The sequence below is a fragment of the Oryza brachyantha genome, chromosome 5, assembly GCF_000231095.2.
Source record: "Oryza brachyantha chromosome 5, ObraRS2, whole genome shotgun sequence".
NCBI lineage: Eukaryota > Viridiplantae > Streptophyta > Magnoliopsida > Poales > Poaceae > Oryza > Oryza brachyantha.
Window position 1 is genome coordinate 6,908,295 of NC_023167.2, and position 18,852 is coordinate 6,927,146.

General features: G+C 39.7%; 1 protein-coding gene and 1 long non-coding RNA gene across 4 annotated transcripts; both read right to left on the reverse strand.

Annotated features, from left to right (window-relative positions):
- Positions 1-19: 19 nt before the first annotated feature.
- LOC107304250 lies at positions 20-1,273 on the reverse strand. Its single transcript, XR_001550277.1, has 3 exons — positions 1,016-1,273; positions 496-559; positions 20-422 (listed from the first exon to the last, which is right to left on the reverse strand). It is a non-coding gene; the product is annotated as an uncharacterized LOC107304250 (long non-coding RNA).
- An 8,124-nt stretch (positions 1,274-9,397) lies between these two features.
- Positions 9,398-17,509, reverse strand: LOC102699868. 3 transcript variants are annotated; one of them, XM_015837903.2, is made up of 8 exons: positions 17,079-17,501; positions 16,666-16,707; positions 13,493-13,575; positions 13,310-13,411; positions 12,975-13,189; positions 12,494-12,588; positions 10,340-10,456; positions 9,398-9,967 (listed from the first exon to the last, which is right to left on the reverse strand). In XM_015837903.2, the coding sequence occupies exons 1-8, from the start codon at positions 17,224-17,226 to the stop codon at positions 9,729-9,731; spliced, it is 1,041 nt and encodes a 346-aa protein (XP_015693389.1). In that variant the 5' UTR covers positions 17,227-17,501; the 3' UTR covers positions 9,398-9,728. The 3 variants fall into 3 exon arrangements, with proteins under 3 accessions (XP_015693389.1, XP_006655153.1, XP_015693390.1); XM_015837904.2 differs by having other exon boundaries at positions 9,847-9,967; positions 10,437-10,456; positions 17,079-17,509; XM_006655090.3 differs by lacking the exon at positions 10,340-10,456 and having other exon boundaries at positions 9,542-9,967; positions 17,079-17,497.
- Between the last annotated feature and the right edge of the window lie 1,343 nt (positions 17,510-18,852).

The following is an 18,852-nucleotide window of genomic DNA, read 5'->3' on the forward strand; positions in this document are numbered from 1 at the left end:
TTCATCCGCATTGTTACCTAAGTTTATATTGCCTGTCCATAGCGAGGCAAATTTGGTTTACCAATCAATTAAGCTCGACAAAATTTATCAAAATATCATACAAAACAAATAATACATGTTATCGATCTTATCAAAGTTTTGTCGTTATCGATATTTTTGGCAACCCGTCAAATCTGATGTGCGCTCTCGTATGGAATCGATTTATTTGAAACAGTTGCAACATTGTAGTGAAGTGAGCAAGCTATTTTAGGAAATAAGAAAAACACAAAGAAACAGTTCAAAATTTTGGATTGGTGGTTGAGACTTCTACCTATGAGATAATGAGATTGGCAATTTGTGGCGACAGGCATTGAATCTGAGCAAAACTTGTTTCAGCCTTCCAAACCGATGTGAACAAAACAAAGTACAAATACATTGAATACCTACAAAAGTCGTACGTACGTTATAGATGCAGGCATAAAACCAATGTTGTTCAGTTATATGGAAGGGTCATACCATGTGCATGCCATTTCTTTATGCTCGGTAATGCTAAAGATATTATTGATGGTGCCATGATGACCTAGAAAAAACATAGAAAATTTGTTGAATTTGGATCTTGAGAAAAAACTATCCTACATGGCTATTTGAAACGGACGAGTAAAATTCAAACGATCCAATCAAATAGCTTAAGAAGTCAAGAGAGGATTTAGTGGAAAAGTTAGTACAAGATCTAACCTCTCCTAAACTTTACTTTTAGTCATGGCCTCTCCTCTAATTCCTTTACTATAATTTAAATAAACGATTATTCATGAACTTTTTATTTTATAATCGTCTGTCTTACACTTTTATTCTATCAAAATTCAATATTTTTGTATCCATATATTTTCGTAATCCTGGATTCTATTACAAACACATACAGCGTGTGAGTGAGTAACTCATGGTTAAACGCTTACCTACACAGTGCAAGTGTGACAGTACGAGTAAACATATAACATTATAACATTATAGTTTCATAGAGTATCAAATGCTTACATACCTCATAGGCTCATACTCCTACTGCTACTAGTCCCATAAATCCAACATCTCCGGTAAGTGGGTCCCGAACAACACCCCCGGGCCGTGATCACGAACTCGATACGAGCGAGACGGAGCAAACAGGAACTCGACGCATCACCAAAGTCCAGAGCAATTCGTTGCCCGTGGAAAGGAACCCCAAGATTTTGAAAAAGACAAAAATGAATAAGTGAGGAGACGGCAGTGCGCAGGATTCGATCGGTTTGATCAGTTTGGTGGTTGCGAGGAGGAGAGAGAAGGGGATTCGTGGCCGTGAGGAGGCGAGCGGGACGGGAGGAGGGCCCAAGGGCGCGGCCCGTGACCGCCGCTTGTTGCGTAGCTCCGCCAGGTGTGCGGCTGGCCGTGCACGCTGCGTGGGTGTGTCCCTCGCTTTTTTATATTTTGTTAGTATTATTTATTTATTTTGTTAGAACCATTGACGTGTCTCTGCGTGGGTGTCGCTCATGCGCGATGCACTGGAGAGGCAGGAAGGTTGTAGTAGTCAGTAGTGGAGTGCTTTGCTCTCCTGACGGCTTCCTGACGAGCCGGGCAACGGGCCGGACAACGAACAAAAAGCTGTGCGAGGGGAGACTGCACCTGCACTGGAGAGGAGGCAAATGTCACGGGCTCCAGGAACGCCCCCAGCTGAGCAGGGATGAAATCGAATAGTTCTGGAATCCGAGCGATTTTCCAGGAATTGATAGTGTCCGACGAATATATTCTCTCTGTATTTTAATAAAAAATAATGTTGATTTTTTTACATGTTTAACCGTCTGACTTATTTAAAAAAGATTTATTCAAATAGAAAATTGGATTTAGATTTTTTTTCTTTCAAACAAAAAGATAGACAATGCTATCAAGATAATTTGAAAAACAAATACTTTAGGCTCACATATTTAGGCTATGTCATTTTCTATTTTAAAATATGGCACCTTGCTAATAACTACATGCAATTTCCTTAGCAGTATCTTGTTGTTTTCTTTTAGAATTAAAATATAAATAGTATGGACACAACTTCGTATTTTGTAATTCTAAATTTAAAGATATTCTTTTTAGGCAAAAAGATAAACTAAAATGCATTGTAGTAAAAACTAAATAGTCATGTTATTTATGATAACCTATTTTATTTAATATAAACCGATAACTATGATCTTGTATTACAAGAATATAATATATTTATAGTACCTAGGTTCTTTTAGGAAGCCAAATAATCCTATTAATTTGTTCTTATCAATATGACTGCTAAATTATAAACAACTTAATCTTTTGATAAACATGAAGTTTATTACTCTTTGCTGATTTAAGGTGTCCATTATTAAAAGCTTTTATAATCTGATAAATGTTTGTTACCATATTCGTACTAATTATATTTTTCTTCGTATTTGTATTCGATAATATTTGATTCCATTTCGTATCCTAGATTTTTTTATTCTGGTTCTAAAAAAATTATAAAAAACGAATATAGCAGAGCTTCCGCACAAATGAGACTGAGGCGAGGCAACTGTCTTACTGGCGAGCAGTTATACTGCTACAGTGGTACTGTATTACTGTAGGGCATACCAGCCGGTGCTGCTAGGATTCTGCGAAAAAAAAAAGAAGAGAAAGAAACGAAGGGCTGCTGCTACGGTTGCTGGCTGTCAGCGAGGCAGCAGTCGTCGTTTTCGTCGAGCACCCACAGACTGGAGCGAAACCAGAAACTGATCATTTGTATGACTGAGTTAGAACGTGTTTCACAGTTCGTAGAGTTTTCGTGGTAAATTGATAAGATATTGATAGAATTATATAGCTAAGCCTAAGGCTTAGATACCGATGAAATCAAAACCATAAGTGAATATGTTTTCACATTGGTGAGAGGATATGCACTCATATTTTGTAAAGTTTCGCACACATTGAGCGCCAACTCAGCCTGCCATGATGGACGGTGGTTAGGCTGGATGCGAATCGGAGAGATGTTGATTAATATTTTTTTTATAGAGATGTAGTTTGGTAATTTTGTGTCGTACTGAAAAAATATGCTTTCGATGAATGTGTCGAACTTTAAAGAGAATATGTGCAGTCTACGGTGAACTTTTAGGTCTGCATATATTATATGTGGTACTGCAAAAATTTGCTAACGAGTATTTCTTTATTGTATTTATTGTGCCTCAGGATTTGTTCTATTATGTGTTTATCATATTTTGTGATCCCATTTTGTGGAATACCTGACCTAGGGGTATTCGTAGACTACATGTATATATACAGTCGTAGGGGTACCGAATAGGAAGAGGATTATATCTGTATGGTAGCAACCGAAGTTTGGTTACTGTAGAATTGCATGCTGCATGTACCGGATCCGAGTTGTAACCGTATTAGGATAGATCTTGGTCTTATCAGATTAGAACTCTATCTGTAAGCCCTATCCCCCACTATATAAGGGGATAGGGGCACCCCTCATGGGAGGGGACCAGACAGACGGCATATTCAGATCGACTATTCTCTAGTTGATCTGTCCACAATCCAATACAATCGCCAAGCAGGAGTAGGGTATTATCTCGCTAGTCGAGAGCCTGAACCTGGGTAACCTTGTGTCTTCATCCTAACCATCGATCTTTACGCCTCGCTAGCCACCTCATATATATTGACATCCAAATCGTCGACAGTTGGCGCGCTAGGTAGGGGAAGCTACTCCGAGGTCCTCGACGAGACCGATGGACTCAAACTCGAAGATCATGAAGACAAAGTTTGTCCCAGGGCAAACCTTCAAGTTCGGCGGCATCAACTTTCTCGCCCATCAGGGTGGTGCGCTCTCCTATACGTGTTCAGATTCATCTGGGCCTGAGGAGGATGTGTGCCGCTTTGAACCAAACAACTCTGTGCTGTTTCAAAATGAGATCCAATCTCGCCACACCGAGCTGCACTCTCCTGAGTCGGCGCCTCCGCCACTCTTGAGGTCAATGCAAAGCCGACTGCTCAAGTCACCACATCAGACACCTATAGCAGCTCGGGAAGCTTCGTTCCTCCCAGAGAGGTCTTCACCATCACTCGGGCAACAACGAACGAGGTTGACAAGAAGCGGCAAGAGGTGCAAGCAGCCAAGCTGGCGGGAGATCAGCGGCAGGAAGACGAACGCCATCGACTTGAAGACGAAGCCAAACGCCAACGTGAGAATCAATCTCGCGAACAACTAAAAAGCCAGTCTGGCAAAGTGCAGCGGGATCTACTCCACACTCGGGTTGAGAGGCATGCAGTTTTTAAGACCCCTCAACAAAACGTTCAAGCGGCGGCGGATCTACTCGGCGACGTCGTTCAGTAGCTACCTCAACAAGATCAAGGCAATGATGACTACAGCTGCGATCTAATACTCGTTGCAACGCAACTCAGGAACACCACCGGTACGGTCGGAGGCTCAGTCGTCTAGGCCACCCCGATCTAGATAGAACGTTTCCAAACGACCATCCGGATCTCGGCCACCAACTGGTAACAGATCGCGTCGAACATCTCCCGACCCAGAGCAGAGGAAACACACTGCTAGTAAGCAACGCCGCCTCAATGACGAAATCCGCCGACTGGATAAACAACACCAAGACCTTGAGGACAAGAAGAAGCGAGTCTACCAGGAAGATAGCTTCAACCTCCGCCAAAAGATCGAACGCCAACATCAAGCACGCCAGGAAGGTCGTTGTCGGGACCGCGAACATCGGAGCCATAGCTGGGGGTCTAGGCATCGGTCACCCGAGAGCTCAGACACCGACATGGTCGATGGTGTAGCGTCCTTCACCAAAAATTTAAGCCAGCTTACTTGGCCAACTGGTTTCAAGCTGACTGGTATCAAAAAGTACGACGGCTTCACTAACCCCAAGGCTTGGCTAATAGTGTACACCATGGCTATCCGAGCAGCCAGTTGCGACACTAAAGCAATGGTCAACTATCTACCAGTCGCTCTGGATGACTCGGCTAGACATTGGTTGTTGGGGCTCCCCAAACAGTCTATTGACTCCTGGGCAGAACTCCGCAATCTGTTCATAGCCAACTTCCAGGGTACTTACGATAGGCCACGGCCCAAATACGACCTATACCAGGTCCAACAGAAGAAGAATGAATCTCTACGAGCCTACATCAAACGGTTCTCTGAGGTTCGCAATTTCATCCTCGACGTCAAGGATGACGTGGTCATCGCCGCCTTTCGCAAAGGCGTGAAAGATGAGCCATTCATCGCGAAATTCACTGGCAAACAGCCAACTACAGTTAAGGATCTCTTTGACATTGCTAACTCCTATGCCACATTTGGCAGATGCAATCTCTGCATCTCGTTCCGACTAGCGCGACGACTCGGACGACATGAATTGGGAAAGTGTACTGCTCATGAGCTCTTCATCTGTTTACTGGATCGACGTCTAGATGCGCTTATACGACTCCGTGGCTACACCCTACTTATTGTACCAAACCGGGTAAACGATACTACGCTCCGCGCTGGCTAAGTCCTCTCGGGGGCTGTTAGGATGGGCACACGCTGCGAAGCCAACTCATCTCACGACTAAGAGACACACAACAGTAAAAGACTACTGGCAAACAGATTAACACCAAACATGATTGAAGACCACCAAGTGGTCAAGATGAAACAAGTGGTCATCAATGACCCTAGTTTCCAACAGAAGGTCGAAGGTTCTTCATCAACTTCATTACCGTCGAGATCATCATCGCCGAATGGAGATCTCTTCGCCAAGTCGGCCACACCCGACTTCATCCTCGCCGAGTGGTGATCCCATCACCACACTGAATGCATGCACCGCCACCGTGTCGGACGCATCAAATTCATCGCCGCTGAGTGGTAATCTATTTACCATGTCAGCCACGACTCGATTCGACGTCAGGATCGTCACCATCAAATCGTGATCGCATCCGTATGTCGGTCGTCATCATCACCATCAACGAGAGAACTTATGAAATATCGAACAGCTAAGTCCCTTTCATACTTAGTACAATCTCTGTAAAATTTTCATCTTTCTCCATCCTTTGACTGCCCACGCCGAGTGGTTTTCACCCTCAGCAAGCCAGTCGGAGGGTTACACTGTATCATGTCATACTGTTCTTTTGAAGTCGGTTGTTTAAAAGCTCTTTTTCGATCACGAGACCAATATCTGAATAAAGCTAAACAAACTTCGCGGCTATGCCCTACTTACCGTACCAAACCGAGTAATACGCTATGCTCCGCGCTGGCTAAATCTACTCGGGGGCTGTTGGGATGGGTACACAGCACAAGTTTACACAGCTCAATTCAGATTGCGATATCTAAATCGGAATAAAGACCTAAAGCAATAGCAAAACAATTTACATTACAGACAAACAAATGTATTGCAAAAGACAGGTTACTGCTAATGGCTATATTTCCTATTTACAGGTCAAAGGTCCAAACTATGAAGTCGGTACCGGCTTCAGCCTCCTCTACTAGCACCAACACCTTCTCCGAGTTGCAATCGGCTGTAAAATCGTTGACGGTGGCTAAAAAGACTAACCAAGTGCAAAGGGACTTCATTATGGCGAAGGCTTGACGAGCTACAATCACCGCCATGTACCTCACCTCCTCGGCCACGTGTCCGGGTACCTCTTTAAAGCCTCTCAAGGATTTTATTGGGTGGCATAGCGCAGAAGCTGGTCGCCATAGTCTCGAACGACCCGAAGATCACCAAGGCTGCAGAAGCAAACCGGTCCCGAGTAGCTTTAACTACATTAAGTCGGGCCTCGAGATCGGCTACTATGGCATGGGTGCTCTATCGCACCAAATCTCCAAAATTGCTGAACTAAAATCGACTAAGTGTTACTATGTCCCTCCGTGGGCCAGCGGACCGATGCGTAAAACTCGGTGCTGGCATAGTTGATACTGTGTCAATGAGAACGTTGTGAGTTTATGGTTCGCCCAAACGGTGACATAAAATTCGTGATTTCTCACATTTCGGGAATCGACGGTACACCTATGTTATGGGTCCAAGGCCACAATCGGACATGCGTCGGTCGATATCGCCCATGGCACTTAATTGCGCTTTTTAGCCTGTGCCAAAACTTTAAGTAAACCCAAAAAAACTCGGTACTAACTACTCGGTTGTAACGGTTAAACCAGTTGGCGTAACCTACCCCACGGGCATAACATAGCCGAAGGCTGTATGTCTAGGGAAACACGGCACAAAAAACCATCTCCAAACCACTCAGGTTTAAATCGCTCGAAGAGAGCAACCAGAGCTGGGTACCATTCGGGTCCGGAAGCACTCAGAACAGTGTTGCTCGAGTCGAAAAACTTAGAAACTTCGAGAAACATCTCTTGGGTAACAGTCCATAGAAGACTCTATGTTTAATTGTTACGCATTTAAGCATAGAGTCGGGGGCTACACCTATTAGGTGCATCTCCGATGCACCGAAGCCTTTTTTATACAGTCTCTAAAAGACTCTATGTTTAATTGTTACGCATTTAAGCATAGAATCGGGGGCAACACCTAATAGGTGCATCTTCGATGCACCCATTTCTTTCTTCCATCATCACAGAGTACTTGAGATCACTCGGGGAGCACCCAGGAAGCACTCGGATAACGTCAAGCATACTGTGTGAAGATACGCCTGACGATCAACAATTTACACCGATGATTTGTGCGGCTATGTACGACTCCGGAGACTGCTGTGGAATACCTGAACTAGGGGTATCCGTAGACTACATGTATACATACAGTCGTAGGGTACCAAATAGGAAGGAGATTATATCTGTATGGTAGCAACCTGAGTTTGGTTACTATAGGATTGCAGGCTGCATGTATCGGATCCGAGTTGTAACCGTATTAGGATAGATCTTGATCTTATAAGATTAGAACTCTATCTGTAAGTCCTATCCCCCACTATATAAGGGGGATAGGGGCACCCCTCATGGGAGGGGACCAGACAGACGGCATATTCAGATCGGCTATTCTCTAGTTGATTTGTCTACAATTCAATACAATCGCTAAGCAGGAGTAGGGTATTATCTCGCTAGTCGAGAGCCTAAACCTGGATAACCCTGTGTCTTCATCCTAACCATCGATTTTTACGCCTCGCTAGCCACCCCATATATATTGCCGATATCCAAATCATCGACACATTTATTTTATATCTGAACAATTAAATCTGCTGTGTGTTTTAAAATGCTACAGAATATAGTTATAGTGCTATATGTTCCTTGCAAAATAAAAGAGGTAGTTTGGTAATTACGTGTGCTATCTATATGATGGCGGGCTGATTTGGCGCTCGAAAAGTGGCAAAATATTAGTTTGTATCATCTCATCAGTGGCATATTTATAATGTCAAAACTAAAAGTGGTATTTGGAGAGTTGCAAAATCTTACCATGGAAAATAGTTAAATATCCCTCAAAACCCTTCTTTTCTAATCCTGAATAAAACCGATTATCTATGCTAACTTTTAAATCCAACAAGGTATTACTACAAAATATTATTCACTGTGGGCTGGGTTAAAATAGTATAAGTTATTATTCACTGCATGTGCTGTTATTTTGTTGAGATTACACAAATTAAGTAGTATATGTTACTTTTTAGAGCATTTATAAACAAAGTTTGCACTAACAAAAACTTATTATTTTCCAATACAACTACTTTAGAGGATATAATTTGCATGGTTTTAAAAGTTCAGGGTGAAATATAGTTTTTTTTGCAAGGAAATGAAACGAGTTTACTAACTTGCTAAAAGGTTCGAATCATTTAAATATTTCATACTACTACAGTACCACGTTTAAGGGTTTATTATTGTATATGTTTATAACTTGTGGGTCTAAAACCACATGTATAAGACACAAAGTTAATTGTCACATCTAAGAATGCAAATCCTTAAATATTTGGTTGCAACAAACATTCAAAAGACTATCATACTCATCTTTTCACTTATGCTTATAACCAAAATTTAAATTTTTTACCTTAAATTTAAAATCGTTTTTAGGGTTTTTTTGCCAAAGTTTATTTTTCAAGCTTGACTTTTAGATCGCTAAGAATACATATATAAATTTTTTATTCATAAATTAGTTTTTATTTGCAAATATGTTATTTAACTTTTTTTCCATAAAACACCCAAACAATCACCTCGTATCTTCCTTAATTGATGGAAATATTAGATATAGAGATAGTGTATGTCCATTAGGATTACAAATAACTTGACCTACCCAAATACCCAAGGCCAGCGTGCAAATTTCTTCCTTTAAGAAAGATACTAAACAAAAAGGTATTTTGTAAATAAAAGAACATTGAGAAAAAAAAGTAATGTTGAGGTTGCTGGATTTGAATTTAAAAAAATCCACCACTTTCGCTAATTAGAATAATACTAAAGGACCACAAAAAAACCAACGTTATATGGATAGGTTTAATGGCATCCTTCAGGAACATCAGCAGTATGTAACTTTATTTACAGATGAAATCAAAATTGATCTCAAAAGCAAAACTGGTAAAACTGTATACAGATCGTTGAGAACAGAGTAAGGTTGACTAGGCAACAAGAGTAGCAGCACTCTTGACTGATAAAGTACATAAGATGATAAGAATGTAGGCCCAGATGCTGCACAGAAGTACATATATATGATCAAGGCAAATAAACGAAACAGATGGAAAATAAAAAAATGATTTAACCAAAAACAAAACAGGGCTGGGAAACATTAATGAGGGAAAAAGAAATGGTATGCAACAGGAATACACAACGATTATGGTGTCTCCACTAAGCGGACAGAGCGTGGAAGCAAAAACTCGGCAAATATGGGAAAATGTGATGAAGGATAAACACCATCTATATTGTCGTTTATGACTTCACAGAGTGCTGGAACCAGTGGACGTCCTCTAAACAGTATCCAGTCAATATGCAAGTCCTGAGTCTGTCGATCCCAGCAGAGACAAAGTGCTCTAAATATTAATTTCAGAAACTCTAGGGCGCCTTGTTTCTCCCCTGCAAACCAAGAAAATCCAGCGTAAGATTGATAGAAGGAAATACCACTAATAGAAAATTAAAGGCCTTGGCTGCAATGAACCTGATAAGGTGGCTGTTGTAATAATAAAGTACTAAACTGATTCTGAATTATTCACCCACTGAGAAAATCCATCATATCACACATAGTAGTGAGAAATATTATATTTGGAAGGGACAAATCCGCTGGACTTTACAAGATGATCATACAGCATATAAACTTAAGCTACACATCCAAGTATTCCCTTACTATTTTTTTCAGAGTTCTTTCTTTCAATTATCTGATTTATAAATTGAGATAAAGAACTGCTAGCTTTCTCATGCATTAGTCAGTCAAAAAGTTGGAGACGTAACTTCCAATCTTCAATGGTAGGCTGTAGCTACTTAATACTATCTGACATGCCCCTTGAATTGTGAATACAGTGAGTATGTGCAAGAGGTAGCAGCCGACCTGGCCATGATGCTGGTCGCCTGGTGCACATTTAGCGCTCATTCAGAATGCAGGATTGGAAAACACAGGAAAAGGAAGATAACAGGAATAGGATAGCAAGGTGTAAATCAGAGGATTGAAAAACACATGAAAACAATTTAAACACGTTCAGGTAAAGCATAGGGAAAACATGGGAATTTTTGGAAGACTTGACATGTATAGTAGTGCAAATCAACAATTAATGAACTGCTCTGCTCCTATGAGAGAAGCCAAGTAGCACAGCGATTCAATCAGAAGCAGCACCTTCAGGTGGCTCGTCACGATTAATCGCTTGATTGCCTCAAGCCTACACAAAGGAAAAATAAAAGGAGCTCCGAGTAGATTGTTGTTTTCCTGCAGAATGGATGGCCAAGGAAATTTTCCTTTCTATTTCCTCCGGTTTTCCTGCAGGTGATTCCTTTGATCCTAATGCTACTACAGTAGATAACTCCACAGGAATGCAAATCCTCTATTTTTCCTGAGTTTTTCCTCCAAAACCGCATGCACCCTTAGGGGATGAGCATAAAAGAGAGTGTGAGTACATAATTTAGTCCTCCACTCTTCCTTGCTTGAATAATGATACCGCTCTCCTATGTGGCCAATCCTAACAACCAACTAATCGACCAATTAATGAATAGATATGCCAATCCCTTCATTAAGAAATACAGTGTATTTCTAACTTGCATGAAACATACATGGATGTTTTATATAACAATAGTACAAAACCCTATTTATTTTCACTCCCTGGTGCATTTGTTTTGTTTCCATCAACACAAGACATCTGCTTTCATCCGCTGGAAACCATTACGACCTCAGTCATTTCCTATCATAATGTCAATTTCATTACTTCCTTAATCCTTGTACAAAGTCAAAATACATCAATACTAATGAATGAAAGGGGTTACTAAACTTGTTGACAAAGTAACTAAAGTGTAATATTGTGGGCATTGAGCCAACCACCAAGGTCCATGGCCAAAAAGGCACGTGAACTATTCACAGCAACTATTCAGATGCAGTAATTCACGTGAACTGTTTAATCCTGTTCATGGTTGTGAACTTACTGTGGCAGCAAATTAGGTGCCTGTTTCAAAGAGTGGACTAGGGCCGTGTTCGGCAGCCCCCCTAGTTAACTTATTTCCCTCGTTTTCCACGCGCACGCTTCCCGAACTGCTAAACGGTGTATTTTTTGCAAAAATTTTCTATAGGAAAGTTGTTTTAAAAAATCATGTTAATCTATTTTATATTTTTTTAATAATTAATAATTAATTAATCATATATTAATCTATTACTACGTTTTCCGCGTCGGGTAAGTTAATTTATCACCCCAAAGAACAAACGCGGCCTAGATTGAGTTATTTGTTTTTCTTTATTTTAGAGATAAATTTCTTAAGAGTTAAGTCATCCCATATACTTCCTCCGTCGCAAAATATAATCACTTTTTTGCAGGAATTAAGGAGAGGGGTGAAATTAAATGGGGGGTGGTTGTGATTGCCTGATTGGTTGAGAAGAGTAAGTAAATGGAGAAATTAAATGAGATGGTTGTAATCAGTTGAGATGAGAGGATAGGTAAGTTACTATATTCAGGACAAATTTTGAATGCTAAAGTTGCTTTATTTTGGAATAGAGAGAGTATTTAAATGTGGGGTTCTACCCCTATTATCTCTTCCCATGTATGTTGCCCCAACAAATAGCCCTCTCACCCCAAACAACTGACGCTGACTAGTTATACTTTTGGCGGTGTTTAACTCAAATGCATCTCTTCCCACAATATATAAATTGATGAAGTCTTCAGAGCAATTCAGTTAGTGCTTGTTGAGCCTACCTCCTCTGTCACATGCTGTATACGCCTATGTCAACATGCTACTTGTGGACACTCCCCACATAATAATACCATGACATCATTTTTTTTCTCATGCAGAGTAATGCCCTTTGTTGTTTATGTAAGGACATGGTAAACTGTGACAACCATAAATTCTTCTTTTCATAAAAGGTAAAATAGGGCTAGGAAACTAGTGACCTCAGTGAGGCAAAAGGGATACCTTTAAATCCATGGTACGTATGTATCAGTGAAACATTTTTGCGGACACGAGCATTTGGCCAAGCATCTCTCATATCACCCACAACACCATGTTCTCTGTAATGAAACCAGTAGGAGATAACTCGGATCAACATAACAAAGAGATACATCGGTAACTCACTACAATATAAAACACACAAAGGAATTATTAAGCAGTCCAAAGTGACTGTCTAAAGCCCAAATGAAACCTTATTAGGTTTCTATTTCAAAGCTAATCTACAATTTATACTCTCCCTGAACAAAAAGGTAGTTGGAATATTAGCTAATGCTGTAGAGATTCATAGGTGTGATGAATAAGCATGACTATCTCATATAGAAAGATAAATAGTGTTTCTCAACAGAATAATAGGATATAGATGAAACAAAGGGACACACATCAAACTGAGAGTACATCAATTACCATGTTAGTTTCAAGAAAATTTTCACCCTCCACCAATATATACCTGGATCTACCGAGCAAAAACCGCCCAGTCATTGACTCTTTCTGTGTGTTGAATCCACCACAGTAGATCACTGGTAAATTGGGTGGCAAAGATGCTATATGTTGCCATGTTAGCAAAGCACTTCGTCTACGAGCTCGAGGGCTATCTTCGTCAAGGTTTGTATTTACGATCTGGAAGCTGAAGCCAGGTGGTTCTACTCTTTTGAGTTGAAACGTGTGTACATCATGTTAAGGCAACTATTTTCCTTTATTCCAATATATATTAACTTACTAAGAGATAATACAAATATAGAATAATATACTGAGTGCTGACAAAAGCATTCCACCAAAGGATATTGCCCATGTAGCAATGCAGGGTGCAGTTGCCCCCCATGAAATGCTTCCAGGCACTGAAGGAGATTCTGACAGCCAAAAGGTACCACCTTCTGTAAGCTCCACCTTCATCAAAATAGCACAGATATTCAGCTCATCTATGGGAAGGTCTAATATATGGGAAACTATTGACCAGAAATGTTGCACCTTCTCTTTTTCATAGAATATTGTACAATATTCATCAGTATTATCTTGTGCACCTTTTCTTGAAATCCCAAATTGTTCATAACCTGGATAGATGCAACACTTTGCATTTAAGCTTCTCCATACATGAAGAATCAACATATTGCACAGGATTATACTATGGAAAAATGCTACCACTTTGTTATTTTATTAGTGAAAGATATCGAAGTGGGTATTAACTGTTAGGTTCAAATTTGCTTCCAAAAATCCTCAAGTTGATATGAACAGTTAAGTGGAAGATATCAATTTGGATATGCAAAAAAATGATCTTGCTTCAATACACCTTTTCAAAAAAAGTTATGAACCAAAGAAAAATACTAGGTAGGTTGCTGGGGTAGAGACAAGGTGGGGCTGAAAGGGGCTTGGTTCTGGACATGGATCATGCAAACATATACATAATTAGTATGATGGCCAAAAAATTACCTTAATCTACTTACAATGTTGCCAAGTATTTGTAGAACATAGACTTCCATGAAAAATTCTATGGTCACAACTTACAAAAAGCATGTGTCATTTAAGAGTTCAAAACGCAATAATCAGTAATCTTTTTACTGTCCTAGGAAAAATATATTATTGGTTCTGTTTTGAATTATAGAATAATATCCATTAACAGGAGCCACTTGCATTATTTCTTTAATGCAATCATTATCACATAAACAAAGCTACTAAATGAAAAAAAAATGGCTGATTAATAAATATCTACTAATATACAAGTACTTACAAGAAATTGTACCTAAACCTCATCCGTTAGAACAAACCCATTAATTTATATGGTTAGGGTCATAACAATAAGGTGTATATGTATGTGTGTGTGTATAGAGAGAGAAGAGAGAGTATCATGTCGTCTTAAGGTGCAAGTCATTGCTTGCCCTTGATAGATTGTTGGTTATGGTTAGAAATGAAGCCTATCAGGCTTACTATGGACCATCAATCAACCTTTGTATTCAAACAAGTAAATTTATTCCATCTTATCAATCATACATATTCTATCTACTAAGTAAATATTTGTATCAACTGATTTTGTAGCACCTTTCTACATTGATCGATTTTTCAATAGCCATGGCCGGAAACATATATAGCTACAGCACTCATCTACTGCGAATGTGATCACTCCAAACCAATAGATCTTATGATACTGTTTCCCGTATATCAGCAAGATGCAAAGTTGTTCACCAGTCTTAGATATGTTAGATACAACGGCAGCTGCTTGCCAAAAAAAAAACTGCTACAAAAGTACAAACGCAACCATTCACCAATTCATTGGAATATCTTCTATTCACAACAGGTTCAGTTGAAAAGGGGGCAAAATTCATCTGGACATGAAGGTGAAATCAAAGCAACTACGTTTTTTTAAGAGATTCATAAACTTTTCAAAAGGAAGTACTAAAGCAAGACCCCATGGAAAAACTAAGAAACAATTCATGATGTACTGATGTATTAGTCTATGGACAATAAATTTTAACTTGAAGTTCCAAACATGTTGCAAAAGAAAAAAAAATGATATTCTTGCTTCAAAAATAGGATTTGCCTTGTTTTTTCCTTGGTCCTTTTCATTTTTAATTAGCATTGTCAAACTTCAATTTTATACATAGGCAAACCAATAACTACATCAAGATTTTTCAAGAACATTTACATACTTTCAATTCATCTTGTTTAAGAGGAAAATGGTTTCTCCTTTTGGGGAAAGAAAAGGCATAAGATCAAATTAAATAGATATAAAACTATATTACCGTTATAGAATTCTTAATCACTCTCATCTCACATAACTTAAATCAAATAAAGACCAGATTTGTGAGTCCCCCTGCATTTCTCATTCCTTGTTTAACATAAAAAATAAAGGAACGGCATGAAAAATGTTGTAGACCCAGAACAGCACCTAGACACCTGCTAGGTGCACAGGGAATCAATTATCTCTTGCGCTGTACAAAAATGGACAGGTACAAGGGATATAGACTACAGTGATCTGATATACAGTTCCTCGGAAGTGTGTATCAACTATGAAGTATATGATCCCTACAGAAGAATATAGCAAGTTAAGTGCATTCGGTTTGCAGAGGCCTTAGAATGCCTACTCTTGCTAACAAAGCATGGCAAGTGTTTTGAAAGGGTGATCTTCACATGAATCACATAAATTTGAGGATCCTTCTATATATCGTAGTTCTTCTAGGGCCATGGCAGAATTGCAGAGAAACTTTCCATCCATATAAAAAATAATTCTACTTTAGTGTAGGAAAGGTTCTCCAGTAGAGCGGTAGAGTAGACAACTATGTGTGTATAATCAAGTAGGAAGAAACCCAATGCAAAAGTGCCAGTGACCACAGGAATAAGTGGCAGCAGCAGCAGCAGCAGCAGGTTGAACTGAGTTAATTGTATGGGCTCCTTTATGGTACACCATACTACCCTATACTAATGGGTCATACTAGTGATTCAATGGTTCAGATCCACTCTATACTAGTAAAACTCCCATTCAAGTTGGGTAGTACACGTAATTAGTATGTACTTGTACAAGGGTATTGTGGGAAAATGGTCGCAGCATAATGTAATTTGTTATATATATTTAAGATTTGTGCAATGATTAACCCCAGTGTCACATCTCTCTTTACGAAAATTTTGAAATCATCACATCATTTACAAGATTACCCACACGAGTGAACAGTTAGATTTCATCCATAGTAGTGCCTTTCTATCACTAGTATAGTTCATACTTTATATGTACTGAGACAAGTGTACCATCGGTTTAAAGTACTAGGTCATTTGCAATAAGAGGCCTGTAGGACTTAATGACTTATCACTATAGTTTTGTAGGCTTGCCTCAAACAAAACAAAGGCGCTATTGTAAAAGGTGTGTGAAAATTACTTGTTTCTGAAAAAAATAGCATAATTTCCTTTGTATGGTTTTCTTCAGACACCTAACCTCAGGTTTTTAAGCAAGAACCTACAACCAATTGATATTTGTTGCTACTACCTATCAGCCCAATAAAATTATGATGTTCACCAAGGCACCAATGCACAATTAAATTTGATATCAACATTCCTAAACGAGCAAGTGAAACAATTCAGCGTATTTATTATAAGCCAATGGCTAATTTTAATTTAGAATTCAAGTAAGGAGTAAAATAGCATAGAGAGATCATTACCAGGCAGGCACTGCTGTAGATAGTCCAGCTGGCACCTCATTCCTGCGTGTCAAACAAATTTGCTTAAATCCTAGAAGTAACCGATAAGCAATTGAAATAAATAAGAAGGGAAAGAAATGCCATGAACACGAACAATCGAACAATGTGCACGCATGCCAGTGGTCTTGGAACTCTAATCCAGAATTAAGATCACAGTTAAGAACCAAAAGCAGTTCAGACAACGAGCTAATCAAACCAAGCAGTTCCTAGCTGTTACTAGTGTTGGCCGATTCCTCTCCGCGAAGAACGCAGACACAGGTCAAGCTTCCTCCCATCCCAGTCCGCGGATCAAACCCTAGTTACATCTGACAAGAGCATGCCGCATTTTCACGACAGACGAAAGAAGCAAATAGCTCCCCACCCCCTAGCCTCACCTTGCTGGGTGCAGAGGATGGTGGGGGAGTAGCTGGTGATGACGCTGACGCAGATGTCGCGGCGCCTCTCCCAGCTGTTGGGGCTCTCGCTCGGCTGCTCCCCCTCGAGCAGGTTCAGCGTCATCACCGTGATTGACAGGCTAGACATCCCCCCACTCCCCTCGCTACTCTCGCTCCCTCCTCCACCTCCACCTCCACCTCCACCTCCACCTCCACCTCCGCTACAGATTTCTCCACGGCGAGGGCTGTGGTCTGGGGACTCCACCGGGAGAGGAAAGGAGGAGGCCGGCGGGGAGCCCACCGGCGATCTGGCGGAATTTGGTCGCGATTGGGGGGCAGGAGGGGGAAGTCCCGGTGGGCGTGACCAGGAGTAGGCTGGTTTGGACTTTGGACCGACTCTCTCGCTTTCGGCTTTTCCATTTTTCTTGCCAATGTCGTAGGCCCCGTATTACATTTTCTTCGGACGAAGCTAAAACGCTAAATCTAACAAGTGTGCACTCGTTAGGCCATATACAACGATGAGACATCGTCGTTTATACACGTTTACATCAGATTAGCCATCCTACATAATGTCATTAACTTAAAAAAAACTAGATTAACGTCTCTTCGTTCGTCCACTGCTTGATACTTGCTCCCATGTTACATGTAACATTTTTCTAGAGAAATACTTCATACATTAGTTACATGCAATAAATATAAACATAAAAAATAAAATATTAAATATGCTACAAACAGTCAAATAGATAATTTATTATATAAGTGGTCTATTTAGCCGTCTATATATCAAATATACAACGGCCGTCTAATCTCACGTGGAGCTGTCCAATTTACATGTGGCTTTCATATATATCAATGTAGATGGGTATGGTCCTGTGATCCACACCCACAGTTCACTAAGAATTTGCATGTTTAGCACTATTAACCTATTAACCATGGGGCAGATACGATTAAATGGGTAGTTAGATACGATTATAAGTATAAATAGAAAGAAAAATACATGGACGAAAAAGTTTATACAGTAATTTAATAAAATTAAGAAAGTAACTTGCATACTACTCCAAAGAGAAGAATATATATAGGATTGGATGCAATTTTGGCATGGCGTTGGATTTGTGTATTTTCAATCAATTTACCGTTACTCTCAAAATTCAAATAAAAAAATCAACTTACCATTACGGTGACGCAGGAGATAAGCGCGCTTGTGGCCGTGGAAGAAAGACGTAGCTTCTGTTTTTTTTTTTGGAAAGGGGACTGGTTTGTGCTAATATGCTACCGCGGACTAGATGGCCACATCCAAACTACAGTAAAAATATTGTTTTCACGCTCTAAGCATCAGCCGTTAATTGCTTCTATTTTAAGCCTCCTGTCGAATAGCAACATTAATTGTGAGGCATCCAATATTCCAATGTAATAAAACAAACTGATCATAATAATTGTATTATTTTTGTTGTGTTTAAGTCACTAGATTATTGCCACGGAACAAATTAAATAGTTTAGAAACAAACCTATGTGTATGCTAAGAACAAGTAGTCTAATATGGTAGGATAAATATTTTTAAGAAAATATACTTTTAACAGATGTCTAGTTAATAAACCTGATGAAGTAGCTAAAATAAATGGAATGTCTGATAAATCTATATTTCTCAAAGGTTGTGTGGGTCTATTTAATTTAGGAAGAGTAAATTTCATACAACACAGGTTTTGAGCAAAATGTTCCATAAAACCTCATATTTATACAAAATACTTATATTTCACTATAATAAACGGTATTGGCA